The sequence below is a fragment of the Nerophis lumbriciformis genome, linkage group LG06 (assembly GCF_033978685.3).
Source record: "Nerophis lumbriciformis linkage group LG06, RoL_Nlum_v2.1, whole genome shotgun sequence".
NCBI lineage: Eukaryota > Metazoa > Chordata > Actinopteri > Syngnathiformes > Syngnathidae > Nerophis > Nerophis lumbriciformis.
The window spans coordinates 32,670,875-32,688,450 of NC_084553.2; the positions used below are offsets into that span (position 1 = coordinate 32,670,875).

The window sequence follows — 17,576 nt, forward strand, 5'->3', positions numbered from 1 at the left end:
TACAACTGTTTGTTTATGTAAAACTGTTTGTTTATTTTGTTGACCACTGAACGAAGAAATAATAAACTAATAAACTTATTTACAAAACACCCCGCCTTCTGCCCGATTGTAGCTGAGATAGGCTCCAGCACCCCTCGCGACCCCAAAGGAAATGGATGGATGGATGGATAAACTGTCTGTCTTATTTTCTTTCTATGTTTCTGACCTACAATGTCTTATTTACTGTTTATTTGTTGTCTACTATTGTTTGATTGGTTGATTGAAACTTTTATTAGTAGATTGCAAAGGAAGAGAATACATTATATGAGACAGTATAGTTTACACAGTACAGTACATATTCCGTACAATTGACCACTAAATGGTAACACCCGAATACGTTTTTCAACTTGTTTAAGTCCACGTTAATCAATTCATGGCACAAATATATATTATCAGCATAATAAGTTAATCATCAGAACAAGGACACCATAAATGTGTAGCTCTCAGCTTCTTATGGTATGTTGTTGTTTGTATTGTTTTCCAAGGCAAATTTATCGTCGTATTACTAGTTATACTATCTAATAATAGTCATGTCCACCATGAACATATTTTTTTTCCTGAAGGTTTCACCTCATGCTCAAAAATAACTAACACACCAGGGGTCACCAACGCGTTGCCCGCGGGCACTAGGTCGCCCGTATGGACCAGATGAGTAGCTGTTCTAAAAATAGCTCAAATAGCAGCACTTACCAGTGAGCTGCCTCTATTTTTTTTAATTTTATTTATTTACTAGCAAGTTGTTCTCGCTTTGCTCAACATTTTTAATTCTAAGAGAGACAAAACTCAAATAGAATTTGAAAATCCAAGAAAATATTTTAAAGACTTGTTCTTCACTAACTGACAAAGAAACAGATAACAGGTTTGGTGTCAAAGTGTGACATGATTTATTAAAACATTTGAGAGTTGACTTTTGTATTTTACAAGAGTTATTATTTGTACAAACATGGTGCAAAGTAATTCATGATTTGTTAAAAAATGTTAGTGGCTGGCTAGTTAAAATGGGATATTGTGATTTCACAAGACTGTCTTAGAAGTGATCATTTGAAAATGTTCAATTTGAAAAATGTGCACTTAGAGAAAATATAAAAATAAAGTGTTGCATATTGATATTTATCTGTTTCTATATATATTTCTTGTGAGAAATCATTAAGATGATCAGTGTTTCCACAAAGATAAATATCATTAATTATTAATAATAACATAGAGTTAAAGGTAAATTGAGCAAATTAGCTAATTCTGGCAATTTATTCAAGTGTGTATCAAACTGGTAGCCCCTGCGATGAGGTGGCGACGTGTCCAGGGTGAACCCCGCCTTCCGCCCGATTGTAGCTGAGATAGACCCCAAAGGGGAATAAGCGGTAGAAAATGGATGGATGGAAACTAGTAGCCCTTCGCATTAATCAGTACCCAAGAAGTAGCTCTTGGTTTCAAAAAGGTTGGTGACCCCTGTAATACACAATAACTACACTTCAGCATGATCTGCGTGATATTCTCTTTTTGTCCTTTTGGTGGCAGTAAAGCTCGATGAAGCGGTTGCGCCTGCCAAGAAACAAACAGAAGAAGAACAAACTCCAGAAATATGACTGTACCTGTTTGTTGTTTATGTTAGCTTTAAGAAAAGCTATTTTAGTCGCCATCATTGTTGTAAAAGTGTCAAAGTAGGCAGTGGACAATGTCCAGCAGGGCTCTGCGAAGACTTAAAGGCAAACAGCGGGGCCAGGAGGCGGTGGCCATCGAGGAGCTAACTTTGACAGGTAGCCCCGATGAAGTGGCAGAGAGCGAGGGAGACGAACTGAACGCGGCCGGCGTCAGTCCACCGCCACACGGCAATGGCACTAACCCAAAGTCAAAGAAAAACAAGGGGCGTAAAAACATCTGTGCCATTTTAGAGATGGTAAAGTGACACCAGAGTTCATATGTAATGTCATTTTGCATGTTAGCAGCGGCTAGCTGCTCTTGGTAGCCTGTTTCATAAAGCCATTCATGTGTTGCATATTTATGTTTGCATTACTTAGAATGCAAGCCCGTATTCTATCAAGCTCAGAGAACAAACAGTATGTCGGTAATTCTCAATACTTGTTGTGTATTGTCCACTAAGGAAGAACTGCTAGGATTTAAAGAGAGGGGTTACACAGATCAGGTGACCACAAATGAACCGCTAGCTGTTCAAAGTCGGGACCCGGGGTGGACCACTCATCTGTGCATCAGTTGGGGACGTCTCTGCGCTGCTGACCTGTCTCCACTCAAGATGATCCCCTGCTGGCCCCTTATGGACTGGACTCTCAACACTCGACGTCCATTGCACCGATCCCCTCCAAGTTTTCTCATTGTAGCCCATTGGGTTGAGTTTTTCCTTGCCCTGATGTGTGATCTGAGCTGAGGATGTCGTTGAGGCGTGTGCAGCCCTTTGAGACAATCGTGATTTAGGGCTATATAAATAAACTTTGATTGATTGATTGATGTTCGCCCTGGTCAAATTGAAATGTGCCAAAAAATCTACTTTTTTAATTTTTTTTTTTACCAGATAAGTGATCCAGAAAAAAACTCAGCAGATGAAGACCCAGAAAATGTTGAAGGAAATAAATCAGTTGAAACAGGACACATTGACAGCAAGGAAAACAGCAGTCAAAGGCCAAATGAGGTACAGCATGGTTGGGATGTGGGACTGTCCTGAATTTCAATTATTATACTGTCGTATGCATGATGTTGGAGTGTCATTGTTTTGTATTCTTTTTCAGCCTGCGGCTTGTGTTAAGAAAAAGAAGAAGAAAAAGAAAGTGAAAGTCAAGTCGGAAAATGTACAGGTAAATGCACAGTTTGAAAACGACCTGTGTGAAGTTGCCCCTGCCCACCTTATCCAGATTTCCCCAAACTTGTCCCGAACGTTTGTGCTGCCAAATATTGTTGGTCTAATTATAGTTTTTAAGTTGTTGACATGTTATTGTTTTAATGGTATTTAAATGTTTGTTTTCATAACCAGCTCTCCAGACTTTCTCCAATCATTTGTGCTGCAAAACATTTTGGTCTAACTATTATATTTTTCAAAATTCCCCCAATCCAGTCCCAATCATTTGTGGTGCAAACAATTTTGCTCTAACTAGTTATTAAATTAATAACAAATTATGATTAATAACCAGCTCCATAAAATGTTATAAAACAATAACAGTTAGACCAAAAGTTTTGCAGCACAAGCCAGCACAAACAAATGGTACAAGCTTAGGAAGATTTTGACATAGTTGGAGGGCTTGTAATGAATAGTAACATAAAATGTTAATAACTTAAAAACTATAAAAGTTAAACCAAAAAGGTTTGCAGCACAAACATAACAAAACAAATTTGGACAAGGTGTGGTGAGGGGGCAACTTCTTCACACAAGTTTAAAAAACATCCACTGCTTGATTTACTGAGTCTCCCAAATAGTATTTCACAATGGATATCTCTCTGATGTCAGGAGGTACTGGTTCCAGATGACAACATTGATATATTGCTGGAAAACATGGAGCAGTCCAATGGTTTGACATTGCAAAATAATTGTGGAACATCTGACCGAAGACCCGTCTTACATGTGGAGCACAGGTGAGAAAGTAAACCATTGTCTAGTTTGTACAGGTTAACCACACCACATTCACCAATATTCATCTCTTTTACAAAAATATTAATACTTTTCTGTTTGGACTGACGCAAACACACGGGTATTTATTTAATATTATATTTATTAATGTGGTTGTGGATTACTCTAATGTATCCAACTGAGAGATGTATTTTGTATTCGGTACTTGACAATGATTGTCACACACACACGAGGTGTGGCGAAATTTTTCTCTGCATTTGCATACCTGCCAACTACTCCGGTTTTCCCGTAATTAGTACGGTTTTCATCAACCTATTCTGGGTTACGGTTGCAGTGATAAAAAATACGGTTTTTCATTAATTAAAAAAATTTTTTTTTTTAAAAGTTTGACAATCGACCCTGCTTCCCGTAACTTCCTATCGAGCCATTCCGAATGCCATGCGCGAGGCTATTTATAGCACCGCTGCCAAGCACGAGGCACCTGTTGCCATTGTTTCCAAACGAGCGAACGATCATGGAATCAGCCGGAGAAAAATCGCAAACGAGTCTTAAACCGAAAAGAAAACTGCAGTCATTCCGTGAAGAATATTCAAAAGCCTATACGGGAATAATTATCCGTTCCAAAAAGGGTGAAAACTACGCGAATTGCACCTTGTGCAGACAAGATTTTTCGATCGGACACGGAGGAATTAGCGATGTAAAAGACCACGTTGGGACAAAAAAACACAAGTCTAATGCCGTTGCTAGCGATACAAGTGGAAAACTTTCAACGTTTTTCGGATTTTAGCCACAAAAAGGTAATGACACCAATGTTATCTATTGGAATTGTTTAGTACTGTTAAACTGTTAAAAGTGTTTATACTATTTATGCTTTCAAGTCCAAGTTGAAGAAATCTTGTTAAATGTTGATAGCATAACTACCAAAATACAGAAGTATGTCCTTAATATTTTTGCAGTGCTATTTCTGTTGAAAAGTTAAAATGATTACATTAGAGATGTGATGTGCCATTTTTCAAGTGTCTGATGGCTTAAATTAATTTTCATTAATTTTGCATATTTTGAATTCTTTTGAAAGGCTTACAAAAAAACTACATTTGAATTGTAATTCCATGCTATTGACAGGACTATTAATTTTAATGAAGTTAGCTTACTATGTTTACAGTATGATAATTGTGATAGAAATGTGAATTTTAGGCACAGAATATTTTTTACAATTGAACAAGGCAGTAGATTATACAAGCTTGGACAGAAAGTTAATAATGACACCAATTTTTTTTTTAATGGAATTGTTTAGTACTGTTTTACCATTTGTTTACTGTAAAAAGTGTTTATACTGTTTATACTTTCAATTAACTAATTGAAGTCTTGTGAAAGGTTGACAGGATAACTGGCATTAACTGTCAAAATAATTTCAAACTATTGAAGTTAGCTTACAGAATAAACATGTCAATCAACCCATATGATTTTTGCTGTAATATTTTTGTTTTGAAAAGTCACTGTGACTGATAGAAAAGTGATGGTTTTAGCAACATTTTAACCTGTCTGAATGCTAATAATCATTTTGCGTCGGGGGGCGAAGCCTGAACCCCCCACCAAGACTTTGTCCTGGACCTACCGGGGCCTGCGGCCCCTGGACCCTGGCTACTAAGTTTTTCTGATTTCAAAAGTTGGCAGGTATGCATTTGACCCATCTAACTGCCTAATAAGGCTATTAGGCACACGTAATTATGATATTCCATGTATAAACATAGTACTGCGTTGCTTTAACACAGGGTAAAATATATATTTGTATACCTTTTATAAATAACATTACATATGGAATGTAAAATGTAGTGTCTTTACTCTGAAAATAGAAACAGCCCTTTGAGACACTTGTGATTTAGGGCTATATAAATAAACATTGATTGATTGATTGATTGATAAACATTGCAATCATGTGTAGGGATGTCCCGATCCAGGTTTTTGCACTTCAGATCCGATATCGATATTGTTTTTGCATTTCCGATCCGATACCGATACTGACCGATACCGATACTGACCGATACTGGCCTATCCGAGCATGTATTAAAGTTTAAAGTTATTTAGCCTACTTAGTTGTCAGAATCATGTTGAAAAGGGTTTTAGTACTCTTCATAACAACTAGCCAGCTGAATTAGGGGAGTTTGAATCATGTTGAAAAGGGTTTTAGTACTCTTGATAACAACTAGCCAGCTGAATTAGGGGAGTTTGAATAATACACAATGGTTGGTAACAAGAAACTGACCTGTTTATTCAAGGATAAACACAAAATAGACAAAATTATACATGACAAACAGAAATGGCATCATTGAACTGGGCTGGGCGATATGGCCTTTTTTTAATATTGCGATATTTTAAAGCCATATTGCGATACACGATATATATCTCGATATTTTGCCTTAGCCTTGAATGAACACTTGATGCATATAATCACAGCAGTATGATGATTCTATGTGTTTTGATTGATTGATTGAGACTTTTATTAGTAGGTTGCACAGTGAAGTACATATTCCGTACAATTGACCACTAAATGGTAACACCCCAATAAGTTTTTCAACTTGTTTAAGTCGGGGTCCACTTAAATTGATTTATGATACAGATATATACTATCAGATATATACTATCATCATAATACAGTCATCACACAAGATAATCACATTGAATTATTTACATTATTTATAATCCAGGGTGTGGAGGGGGGCGCCGGATGTAAGTGTCAAAAAGACAGCCAAAAGAGTTTGATATGAGAATAAATCTAAAGTTAAAATATAGGGTAGAAATGCACCCATTTGCAGGAAATTTAGTCTTGATTTTCAAAATGTTCTTTCAAGGCTTGCATGTCTACATTAAAACATTCTTCTTCATACTGCATTAATATATGCTACTTTTAAACTTTCATGCAGAGAAGGAAATCACAACTAAAAAAATCACTAATTTTTTCATACGGTGTTGATGTAGACATTTTTGCCATTTTGATGGTGTGGAGTCTGGACGTGTGGCACCGAATGGAGGTAAACGTCTCGACAGACGTCACAATATTTGAACAATGATGACGAAAACTGTTGTCTCTGTCGTGTCCGTGTGTCGAAAATTGTTATGCGCTTATTTTTTTATTTGATTTTGTGCGTGGCATAGATTTGCCGTGCGCAGGACGCTTGAGCAGGCGCGCACCTTAGCGGCTGCGCTAGCATCACAGCTAACGTTAGCCATGCCGCTACCTCGCTCTCTGCTGGGAGAGGACGTATGTGACGTATTACGTGACAGTATGTGATGTGTCTGTGTCTGTGAGAGGAAGACACAGGAAAGAGTGAGAAGAGCCTGTAGTGTAATGCCAGCAGCTAAAAGCAACTGCGTGAGAATTGTGGATGTGTTGAAGGTGTGCTGGAAAATGCGGAACGGAAATTACGGAGCAGCAGAAAAATGGAATGTATTATTTAAATCTGTGCGTTGGAAAACACGGACGGAATTTTTTTTTTAAAACTGGATCTGGATCGGCATTTTCCCATGCCTTGCCGATACGCGATTTTTGGCAAATATCGGCAGCCGATCCGATCCAAATATCGGATCGGGACATCCCTAATCATGTGTAATGGGACTCATAGCCTTTATATTGCAAGCGAGAGGTGCTTTTAATTTAACCCTCCTGTTATGTTACGGGTCAAGTTGACATATTTTAAAGTTGAAATCTATGAAAAATAGTTTATAGTATTTTTTCAATATGAAAGTTCTTCTGCTTGCCTTAATTAGTATAATCAACGTATAATATGAAAATGGTTCCTCTTACATATTTGCAACCACCTGCATGTTTATATCACATAGTTACTGTTCGGGTCAATTTGACCTAGCAGTCAAACTGGAGGTTAAAAGGGTTTCAGGAATGTCAAACTATTTATTTATTTGCAACTGTCAGACATGTTGTTCCCCTGTGGTTAAGCAGTATGTAAAATGTGACAAGACTATTGAATGCATAAATAGTCTTGCTGACTGAAAAGATAAGTTGGATCTGATGAACCGGACATTTGCTAAGTTGTATTTTACTTTGTTACAGGCGTTTCTTATGTGAGATTTGATTGTCATTTTTTAATCTATTCGTACTCCAAGATATTTGTATTCTGTCACGATTTTTATGTTTTGACCAGAAACTGAAATATTTATGTCCTTGTGGGCAATGTTAGATTTTGAGAAAAACATAGCAACAGTTTTAGTGACATTGAGTTTCAAGCAACATAGATTTAACCAATTTGTTGTATTATGACAGTTTATCTGCAGCCTGTAAGAGTTTTTTGAATGTTTGTAAATAACTGTCATCTGAAGAAATAGATTTTGGCACACTGAGGTCATCAATATATAAAGAAAATTATAGCAGGCAAAACGGAACCTAGTGGGACCCCTGTGGGCAGAGGGAGGATGGGAGAATATTGATAATTGATTCTAACAGACTGCAGATGAGATTTGAAAGGTATGACACTTTCCATTTGATTGCGCTTTGTGTGAAGTTACATCTGCTGAGTTTGCTATTATTATGTGATGTTGATTTACAGTGTCAAAGGCCTTTTTCAGGTAAAGAAACACTGCTCCTACAACTCCACTTTTGTCAAGCAGGTGTTTGACATTTTCTGTGAAATAAACATTTCCTGTCTTTGTAGAGTGTTGTGCTCTGAAACCCAATGGCATAGGATGAACAGAAAATTGTGTTGTGTTTAGGTGGGTGGTTATTTTTTGAGAAATTAGCTTTTCTGCAATATTTTGGATACTGTTGGCAAACTACTAGGCACCTACTCAGTGGCCTAGTGGTTAGTGTGTCCGCCCTGAGATCGGTAGGTTGTGAGTTCAAACCCCGGCCAAGTCATACCAAAGACTATAAAAATGGGATCCATTACCTCCTTGCTTGGCACTCAGCATCACGGGTTGGAATTGGGGGTTAAATCACCAAAAATGATTCCCTGGCGCGGCCACCGCTGCTGCCCACTGCTCTACTCACCTCCCTGGGGGTGATCAAGGGTGATGGGTCAAATGCAGAGAATAATTTCGCCACACCTACTGTGTGTGTGTGACAATCATTGGTACTTTAACTTGTACTTTACTTTAAAATACTGATAGGCCAATAATTGCTCAGAGACAGAAGATCACCATTTTTGTGAATAGCAGTGACAGCAGCCTTTTACCAAATAGTGGGGAACTCCATCCATCTTCTTCCACTTATCCGGGGTCGGGTCGCGGGGGCAGCAGCCTAAGCAGAGAAGCCCAGACTTTGCTCTTCCCAGCCACTTTGTCCAGCTCCTCCCTGGGGATCCCGAGGCGTTTTCAGGCCAGCCGGGAGAGATAGTCTTCCCAACGTGTCCTGGGTCTTACCTGTGGCCTCCTACCGGTCGGACGTGCCCTAAACACCTCCCAGGCAGGCGTCCGTGGGGGCATCTTGACCAGATGCCCGAACCATCTCATCTGGCTCTTTTCAATGTGGAAAAGCAGCGGCTTTACTTTGAGCTCCTCCCAAATGACAGAGCTTCTCACCGCTTGTACCTGTGATCTTGTCCATTCGGTCATAACCCAAACCTCATGACCATAAGTGAGGATGGGAACATAGATCGACCGGTAAATTGAGAGCTTTGCCCTCCGGCTCAGCTCCTTCTTTACCACAACGAATCAATACAGGGTCCGCATCACTACAAACACCGCACCAATCCGCCTGCGATCTCATGATACACTCTTCCCTCACACGTGAACAAGACTCAGAGGTACATACAGCGCCTCCACTTGGGGCAAGATCTCCTCCCCAACCAAAAGATGGCGCTCCACCCTTTTCCGTGTTAGAACCATGGACTCAGACTTAGACGCAGACTTGGACGTGCTGATTCTCACCCTACTCGCTTCACACTTGGCTGTGAACCGATCCAGTGAGAGCTGAAGATTCTGGCCAAATGAAACTGTTGAATGCCTTCTCCAAGTCCACAAAGCACACGTAGACTGGTTGGGCCAACTACCATGCACCCAAGGACCCTGCAGAGAATATAGAGCTGTTCTACAGTTCCACGACCAGGACGAAAACCACACTGCTCCTCTTGAATCCGAGTTTCGACTATCCGGCGTAGCCTCCTTTCTAGTACATCTGAATAGACCTTATCGGGAAGGCCGAGGAGTGTGATCCCACAATATTTGGAACACACTTTCCGGTTCCCCTTCTTAAAGTGACAAACCACCACCCTGGTCTGCCAATTCTGGAGCACCGCCCCTAATGTCCACGCAATGTTGCAGAGTCTTGTCCACCGAGACAGCCCCTCACCATCCAGAGCCTTAAGGAACTCCGGGCGTTTTTCATCCACCCCTGAGGCCCTGTCACCCAGGATCTTTTTAACTACCTTGGCAACCTCAGCCCTAGAAATAGGAGAGCCCACCACACGCTGCTTCCTCATAGGAAGACATGTAAGTGGGATTGAGGAGGTCTTCAAAGTACTTCCTCCACTGATCCACAACATCCTGAGTCGAGGTCAACAGCACACCACCCCCAACATATTCTGGACCACCATCCGCCGCCTCAGGAAGGGGATGGTGGTCCAGAATCGCTTCAAAGTCGCCCGGAAGTCGTTCTCTATGGCGTCCCCAAACTTCTCCAATGTCCCAAATTATTGCCTCTGCGGCTGCCAAAACCGAGTTCTGTTTGGCCTGTCTGTACCTGTCCGCTGCCTCCGGGGTCCCATGAGCCAAAAGGACCTAATAGGACTCTTTTTTTCAACTTGACAACATACCTCATCGCTGGTGTTCACCAGTGGGTTCTGGTATTACTGCCACAACATGCACCAACCACCATGCAACCATGCAGCCACAGCTCCGGCCGTCAACCTTGATAATAGAGGTGCGGAACATGGTCCACTCGGACTCAATATCCAGCGCCTCCCTCATGACGTATTCAAAATTTCTCAGGAGGTGGCAATTGAAAATCTCTCTGACGGGAGACCCCGCAAGACATTCCCAGCAGATCCTCACAATGCGTTTGGGCCTGCCGGGTCTGTCCGGCATTCTCCCCCACCATCGTAGCCAAATCACCACCAGGAGGTGATCGGTAGAAAGCTCCGCACCCCTCTTCACTTGAGTGTCCAAAACATGAGACCGCAAACTATCAAACTGCGGCCAATGGTGTCCTGGTGCCAAGTGCACATATGGACACCCTTATGTTTGAATGTGGTGTTTGTTATGGACAATCTGTGACGAGCACAAAAGTCCAATAACAAAACACCACTCAGGTTCAGATTTGGGCGGCCGTTCCCCTTCATTCACGCCTCTCCAGGTTTCACTGTCGTTGCCAATGTGAGCGTCTCACCCAGCAGAACAAGGGAATCATCAGGGGGAGAACTTACCATAATTGTTTTCATGCCAAATAGATATTTTGTTCTGGATGATTTGAGCAATCTTATCATCTGGTCAACTTCAGCTTCTGTTACATCAACAAAGGTGAAGGGTAGGTCTGAAGTGTTCATCAGATGAGCATGCGAGGCTGCGTAGCCACATCCAAATCCAATGCCTACTTCCGTTGTCCGTATGAGGCAATAAACCCATGTTAAACAATGCATGTAGAATAAAGATCGACCAGGCTGCTATTGTGACATATCTGTATCGGCCTCTTTATCTGTATCGTTTTTTTGTTTTTGTTTTTTACAACAGAACTACATCAGCAGATACAATATATATACATCTGAAATCAGTTTTTAGTATTTTAAAAACATAAATAATTATTTAAGTAAATAGACAATGTTAAAGCACCAGCCCGTTTCCCCTACATGAGAAAATTTCCCTTTTTTTTTTTTTTTTCAACTGTAGCTCTTATGCGGCCATGCCCCCGCTTCTTACTTTTTTTTTTTTGTCCTGCAAAGTTGTTCCCTTGACACAGTACCAGTATGGATTGATATATTCTGCTTAGCTTTCAAAACTTTAATTTCTTGCCGAATGAAAATTTTTGTCCTTTTTTCCTGGCGTCTGACTGGTTCAGTTTTGTTTGTTTCGCTACTGCAACAAACAATCCGCCGTCGGCAGTACTGGGCGAGTGGGCTCAAGGAGCGCGGCGAGTTTCATGTCACGTAATTCAATCAAATAACAACGCGACACACACGGATGGAAGTTTAGATGACAGAAAATATATCGCTGCCAAAAATCCAAACATTGTGTAAATATATTGATAAATAGGAGGCTGAAGAGGTAGCATTCTAATACACTCAGACAAATCAAGGAAGAAATTATGTCAGCCAGCTTGAAAAATGTTTCATCTATAAGCTACAAGAAAGAGCTTAGAATTGTTTTTATTTAAATGTTCACAATATTTCAGTATTCTGCATGAGGAAACCTTCCAATGTATTAAATCCATAAACCGCTATAAAATTAAGTAGCGAGCGAGTTATTGTGATGTAGAGAAATCCCATATTTTTACCAATGTTCCCAGGAGATTCCCCATATTTTGAAATGCAAATGTTGATGCACCTCTTAGACACACGTAATAAAGGTGTTTGTGAAATCCCATGATGTTTTGTAGTGCAAAATTAACCACAGGATTAGTGCCGCATTAAACATTGTGTTGCTACTGTCCAAGGTTTCCTAAAGAACGATGTTAAAAAAAACAAAAAAATCATATCGGTCGACCTTCAATGTAGAGTACATGTGCACATGGTGGCTAAATTATAACAATGCATATATACAGTATATTTCTTAAAAATAATGTTTTTTTCCAGGAATCTGAACCCAGAGACGGAGCTGAAGAGATACTTTGGGAGTAGGGCCGTTTTAGGGGATCAAAGGTAAAGCTATAATTGGTGTGCATATGAGGAACTACGTGTCCAACATCTTTGGTCTACATGCCCCTCATCCTCTTGTTATTTTTATAAGACCTCGACAACGAAATAGACAGTTTCATCGCAGCACATGGATGACCAGCCCCAAGGACAGCTGGCCTCGCTTCAGCCGGCAAGGTTGGTTTTGCCTTCATTTCTTTGTCTGTTTCTATGCAGAATGACTCGAAATGTTGCAGAAGTAATGCTTGTGCATTGCATTTGTCTCGTTAGCTTTACCGGGTTTTCCCATACCTTCATTTATTTTAGTGGCCCACAGCTAATAAATTTAGATCCCTCAAATAGATTTGAGGCTACCTCTTAGGTCAGGAGCCGGCAACCTTTACCAGTCAAGGAGCCATTTTGACCAGTTTCACAAATTACAGATAACAATGGGAGCCACAAAATTTTTTTGAAATTTTAAATGAAATAACACAACTTAAAAAGTATCTTTTTTGCTTTGTGCTATGTATAAAACCAGCGGTCTCAGACACGCTGCCCATACCTTAATATGGAATTTGATGGCTGGTGCGACACGCGGGTTTTATATGAATGGCGCTTGACGGCGTCACGCGTGCCGTGATGATACAGCATATAGCACCCACTACAACCAGCGTGCCTGATCAGCTACACGTTGTACGGGGCAAGGCATACTTGGTCAATAACCACACAGGTTACACTGACAGTGGTGGTATAAAATAAAAAACTTTAACACTCTTACTAATAATGCGCCACACTGTGAACCCACACCAAACAAGAATGACAAACACATTTCGGGAGAACATGAACATCTGCACCGTAAGACAACATAAACACAACAGGACAAATACCCAGAATCCCATGCAGCCCTAACTCTTCCGGGCTACATTATACACCCCCGCTACCAAACCCCGCCCACCTCAACCGACGCACAGAGAGAGGGGGGGTTGATGTGTGAGGGAGCAGGGTTGGGGTGGGGGCGGGGTTTGGTGGTAGCAGGGGTGTATAATGTAGCCCGGAAGAGTCAGGGCTGCATGGGATTCTGGGTATTTGTTCTGTTGTGTTTATGTTGTGTTAAGGTGCAGATGTTCTCCCGAAATGTGTTTGTCATTCTTGTTTGGTTTTGGTTCACAGTGTGGCGCATTATTAGTAAGAGTGTTAACGTTTTTTTTTTTTGTACCACCACCGTCAGTGTAACCTGTGTGGTTGTTGACCAAGTATGCATTGCTGTCACGTACGTCTGCAAGCAAAAGATGCATACTGCATAACAAGGGGTCGAGCTGGCATGCTGTTAATACAGATTGTAGAGGGCGCCAAGTGCTGTACCATCATGGCACGCCCTTATTATAACGGTAAGGGTGAAAATCGGAGAATATTAATCCTGGGAGTTTTCTGCGAGAGACATTGAAATCTGGAAGTCTCCCGGGAAAATCGGGGGGGTCGGCAAGTAAGCTGCTGAGCCGCATCATAGTGATCAAAGAGCCGCATGCGGCTCCGGAGCCGCGGGTTGCCGACCCCTGTTTTAGGTGGTAGTGTGCATCGTAACTGCGCTTCTTAATATAGCTCAAGGCATACTGTAAGCATAATGGCATAATGTATTGAGAAAAAACTGAAATGTGTATTCTAACTACTAATTGTAACAAATGTGTTGTCAGCCTTTTTAAACAACTACCCCAAATACATCGCATTCCTTTAGGGAAACATTGCTTTTTATAAATAATTTAAAATATTGGTCAGCTCAAGTCTGAATCTAAATCCAAGACTAAATCTGACCAATCTAAGTGTATGAGCATGAGCTGATGAAGCTTACTTGGATGAGAGGCGAAATGTCTTCAAAGACAAATTGCAATCAATTGAATGCCCTGGATTACAATGACCTGGATGAATGAGAATATACATAGACATCATTTAAAATATAAAATAAACATAAACACCCTTTGAAACTTCAAGCCAATAGTAAGATGTATTACACTTACTTTTGGGATTTTTATATCATACTATTAGAAGTTTAATGCAGCTTTTGTGATACTACACGACCACGAGAGGGACAAGCGGTAGAAAATGGATGGACATACTTCTAATGACTGCCTCTGTGTGCGCACTGAAAGTCATTTTTATATGTCTTTATGTAATTATATCTCTTGTTTCCTTTTTCTTGCATACAGTATGTACTTCATGCTTTATGTCTCTGCAGGAATTTCAATGACCTTACTTGAATCAAAAGATGGCATTCAGTACTTCACCTTTGAGCATGGCCGGGATTACCAGCAAGTACAGTTCAAGTTCCTTGATGCCGTTGAATCCATGGATCCAAACAACATTGTGGTAAAAGACATTACTCTGCTGTGCATGTGTTTGATTCTAACTTAAGTAATAACATTAGGTTAAAATAACGCTTAACGACGGACTGCCAGCATCTTCAGTTTGGCCCGCTAGACATCATGAGTTTAATAGGGAATTTGGCCTAAAGGGTGTTTTCAATTTAATTTAACATGTATGACAATCTGACTGTGACACATGTTCCACTATTCTGTGGACAACGTTAGTTAGGTCAATGACTGTGATTTGTGCTTTGCAGTGAAGATAGCACAGCATTTACTTTTTTGACCCAATCAACACAACCTTCCCTGGTCATGGCACAAAAACATTTTAACCAACACCAAAGGTCCACACATATGGTCACACATTATAACTTGTTCACTAAAATCTGTGAATATTATAAAAAAAAAACCTCCAAGCACCGTAACAAAATTACACCCATTCAAATCCATTACAATGCATGATGGGAAAAATGCTAAACATTCTCTCCACACTTATTCATGTTTGGCACATTTCAGCTGCTTGATATTTCTGATTGATTACAAAACCTTAAGGAGGTCATCACAAAACAAGATAGGTGTTGAACATTCACATACGTTTAATATCCAATTATCCATCCATTCATCCATTTTCTACCGCTTGTCCCTCTCGGGTGCATTCGGGCGGAAGGCAGGGTAAACCCTGGACAAGTCGTGATATCCAATTATTATAATTATAAATTATATGTTCATTATATTTAATATTATATATCCATCCATTCATCCATTTTCTACCGCTTGTCCCTCTCGGGTGCATTCGGGCGGAAGGCAGGGTAAACCCTGGACAAGTCGTGATATCCAATTATTTTAATTATAAATTATATGTTCATTATATTTAATATTATATATCCATCCCATCATCCATTTTCTACCGCTTGTCCCTTTCGGGGTCGCTGGGGGTGCTGGAGCCTATCTCAGCTGCATATATATATATATGTATGTATGCATATTAGGGATGTCCCGATCCAGGTTTTTGCACTTCCGATCCGATACCGATACTGACCGATACTGGCCTATCCGAGTATGTATTAAAGTTTAAAGTTGTTTAGCCTACTTAGTTGTCAGAATCATGTTGAAAAGGGTTTTAGTACTCTTGATAACAACCAGCCAGCTGAATTAGGGGAGTTTGAATAATACACAATGGTTAGTAACAAGAAACTGACCTGTTTATTCAAGGATAAACACAAAATAGACAAAATTATACATGACAAACAGAAATGGCATCATTGAGCTAGGGCTGGGCGTTATGGCCTTTTTTTAATATTGCGATATTTTAAGGCCATATTGCGATACACGATATATATCTGAATATTTTGCCTTAGCCTTGAATGAACACTTGATGCATATAATCACAGCAGTATGATGATTCTATGTGTCTACATTAAAACATTCTTCTTCATACTGCATTAATATATGCTACTTTTAAACTTTCATGCAGAGAAGGAAATCACAACTAAAAAAATCACTATTTTTTTTCATACGGTGTTGATGTGGAAATGTTTGCCTTGGCATTTTGATGGTGTGGACGTGTGGCACCGAATGGAGATACGCATCTCGACAAACGTTACAATATTTGAACAATGATGACGAAAACTGTTTTCTCTGTCGTGTCCGTGTGTCGAAAATTGTTATGCGCTTATTTTTTTATTTGATTTTGTGCGTGGCATAGATTTGCCGTGCGCAGAGGACGCTTGAGCAGTGCGCAATTGCACAGGCGCGCACTTTAGAGGGAACGTAGCTCGCACGGCTGCGCTAGCATCACAGCTAACGTTAGCCATGCTGCTACCTCTCTGCTCCGCGAGGGCGTATACGTGTGTGACGTATGACGTGACAGTATGTGACGTGTGTAAGAAGGTGCGCTTGCTGTCTGTGAGAGGGAGACACAGAAAAGAGTGAGAAGAGCCTGTCGTGTAATGCCAGCAGCTAAAAGCAACTGCGTGAGAATCCACAGACCTGTGGATGTGTTGAAGGTGTGCTGGAAAATGCGGAACGGAAATTAGGGAGCAGCAGAAAAGTGGAATGTATTATTTAAATCGGTGCGTTGGAAAACACGGACCAGAGTTTTTTTTTTTAAACTGGATCTGGATCGGCATTTTCTCATGCCTTGCTGATACGCATTTTTTTGCAAATATCGGCGGCCGATCCGATCCAAATATCGTATCGGGACATCCCTAATGTGTGTGTGTGTGTATATATATATATATATATATATATATATATATATATATATATATATATATATATATATATATATATATATATATATATATATATACCGTATATATATATATATATATATATATATATATATATATATATATATATATATATATATACCATATATATATATATATATATATATATATATATATATATATATATATATATATACCGTATATATATATATATATATATATATATATATATATATATATATATATATACCATATATATATATATATATATATATATATATATCTCTCCATCCATCCATCCATCCATTTTCTACCGCTTATTCCCTTTTGGGGTCGCGGGGGCGCTGGAGCCTATCTCAGCTACAATCGGGCGGAAGGCGGGGTACACCCTGGACAAGTCGCCACCTCATCGCAGGGCCAACACAGATGGACAGACAACATTCACACTCACATTCACACACTAGGGACAATTTAGTGTTGCCAATCAACCTATCCCCAGGTGCATGTCTTTGGAGGTGGGAGGAAGCCGGAGTACCCGGAGGGAACCCACGCAGTCACGGGGAGAACATGCAAACTCCACACAGAAAGATCCCGAGCCCGGGATTGA

At 40.1% G+C, this 17,576-nt stretch overlaps 1 protein-coding gene across 1 annotated transcript in view; it reads left to right on the top strand.

Annotated features, from left to right (window-relative positions):
* Nucleotides 1-1,581: 1,581 nt before the first annotated feature.
* The window catches only part of tcf25 (TCF25 ribosome quality control complex subunit), a 62,711-nt gene continuing 46,716 nt past the window's right edge, over nt 1,582-17,576 (top strand). The window contains exons 1-7 of the mRNA XM_061964175.2: nt 1,582-1,933; nt 2,564-2,680; nt 2,778-2,843; nt 3,491-3,615; nt 12,343-12,408; nt 12,497-12,579; nt 14,612-14,742. Of these exons, the coding sequence (XP_061820159.1) occupies nt 1,712-1,933; nt 2,564-2,680; nt 2,778-2,843; nt 3,491-3,615; nt 12,343-12,408; nt 12,497-12,579; nt 14,612-14,742 (810 nt within the window). The 5' untranslated portion in view covers nt 1,582-1,711. The remainder of the gene's footprint in view (nt 1,934-2,563; nt 2,681-2,777; nt 2,844-3,490; nt 3,616-12,342; nt 12,409-12,496; nt 12,580-14,611; nt 14,743-17,576) is intronic.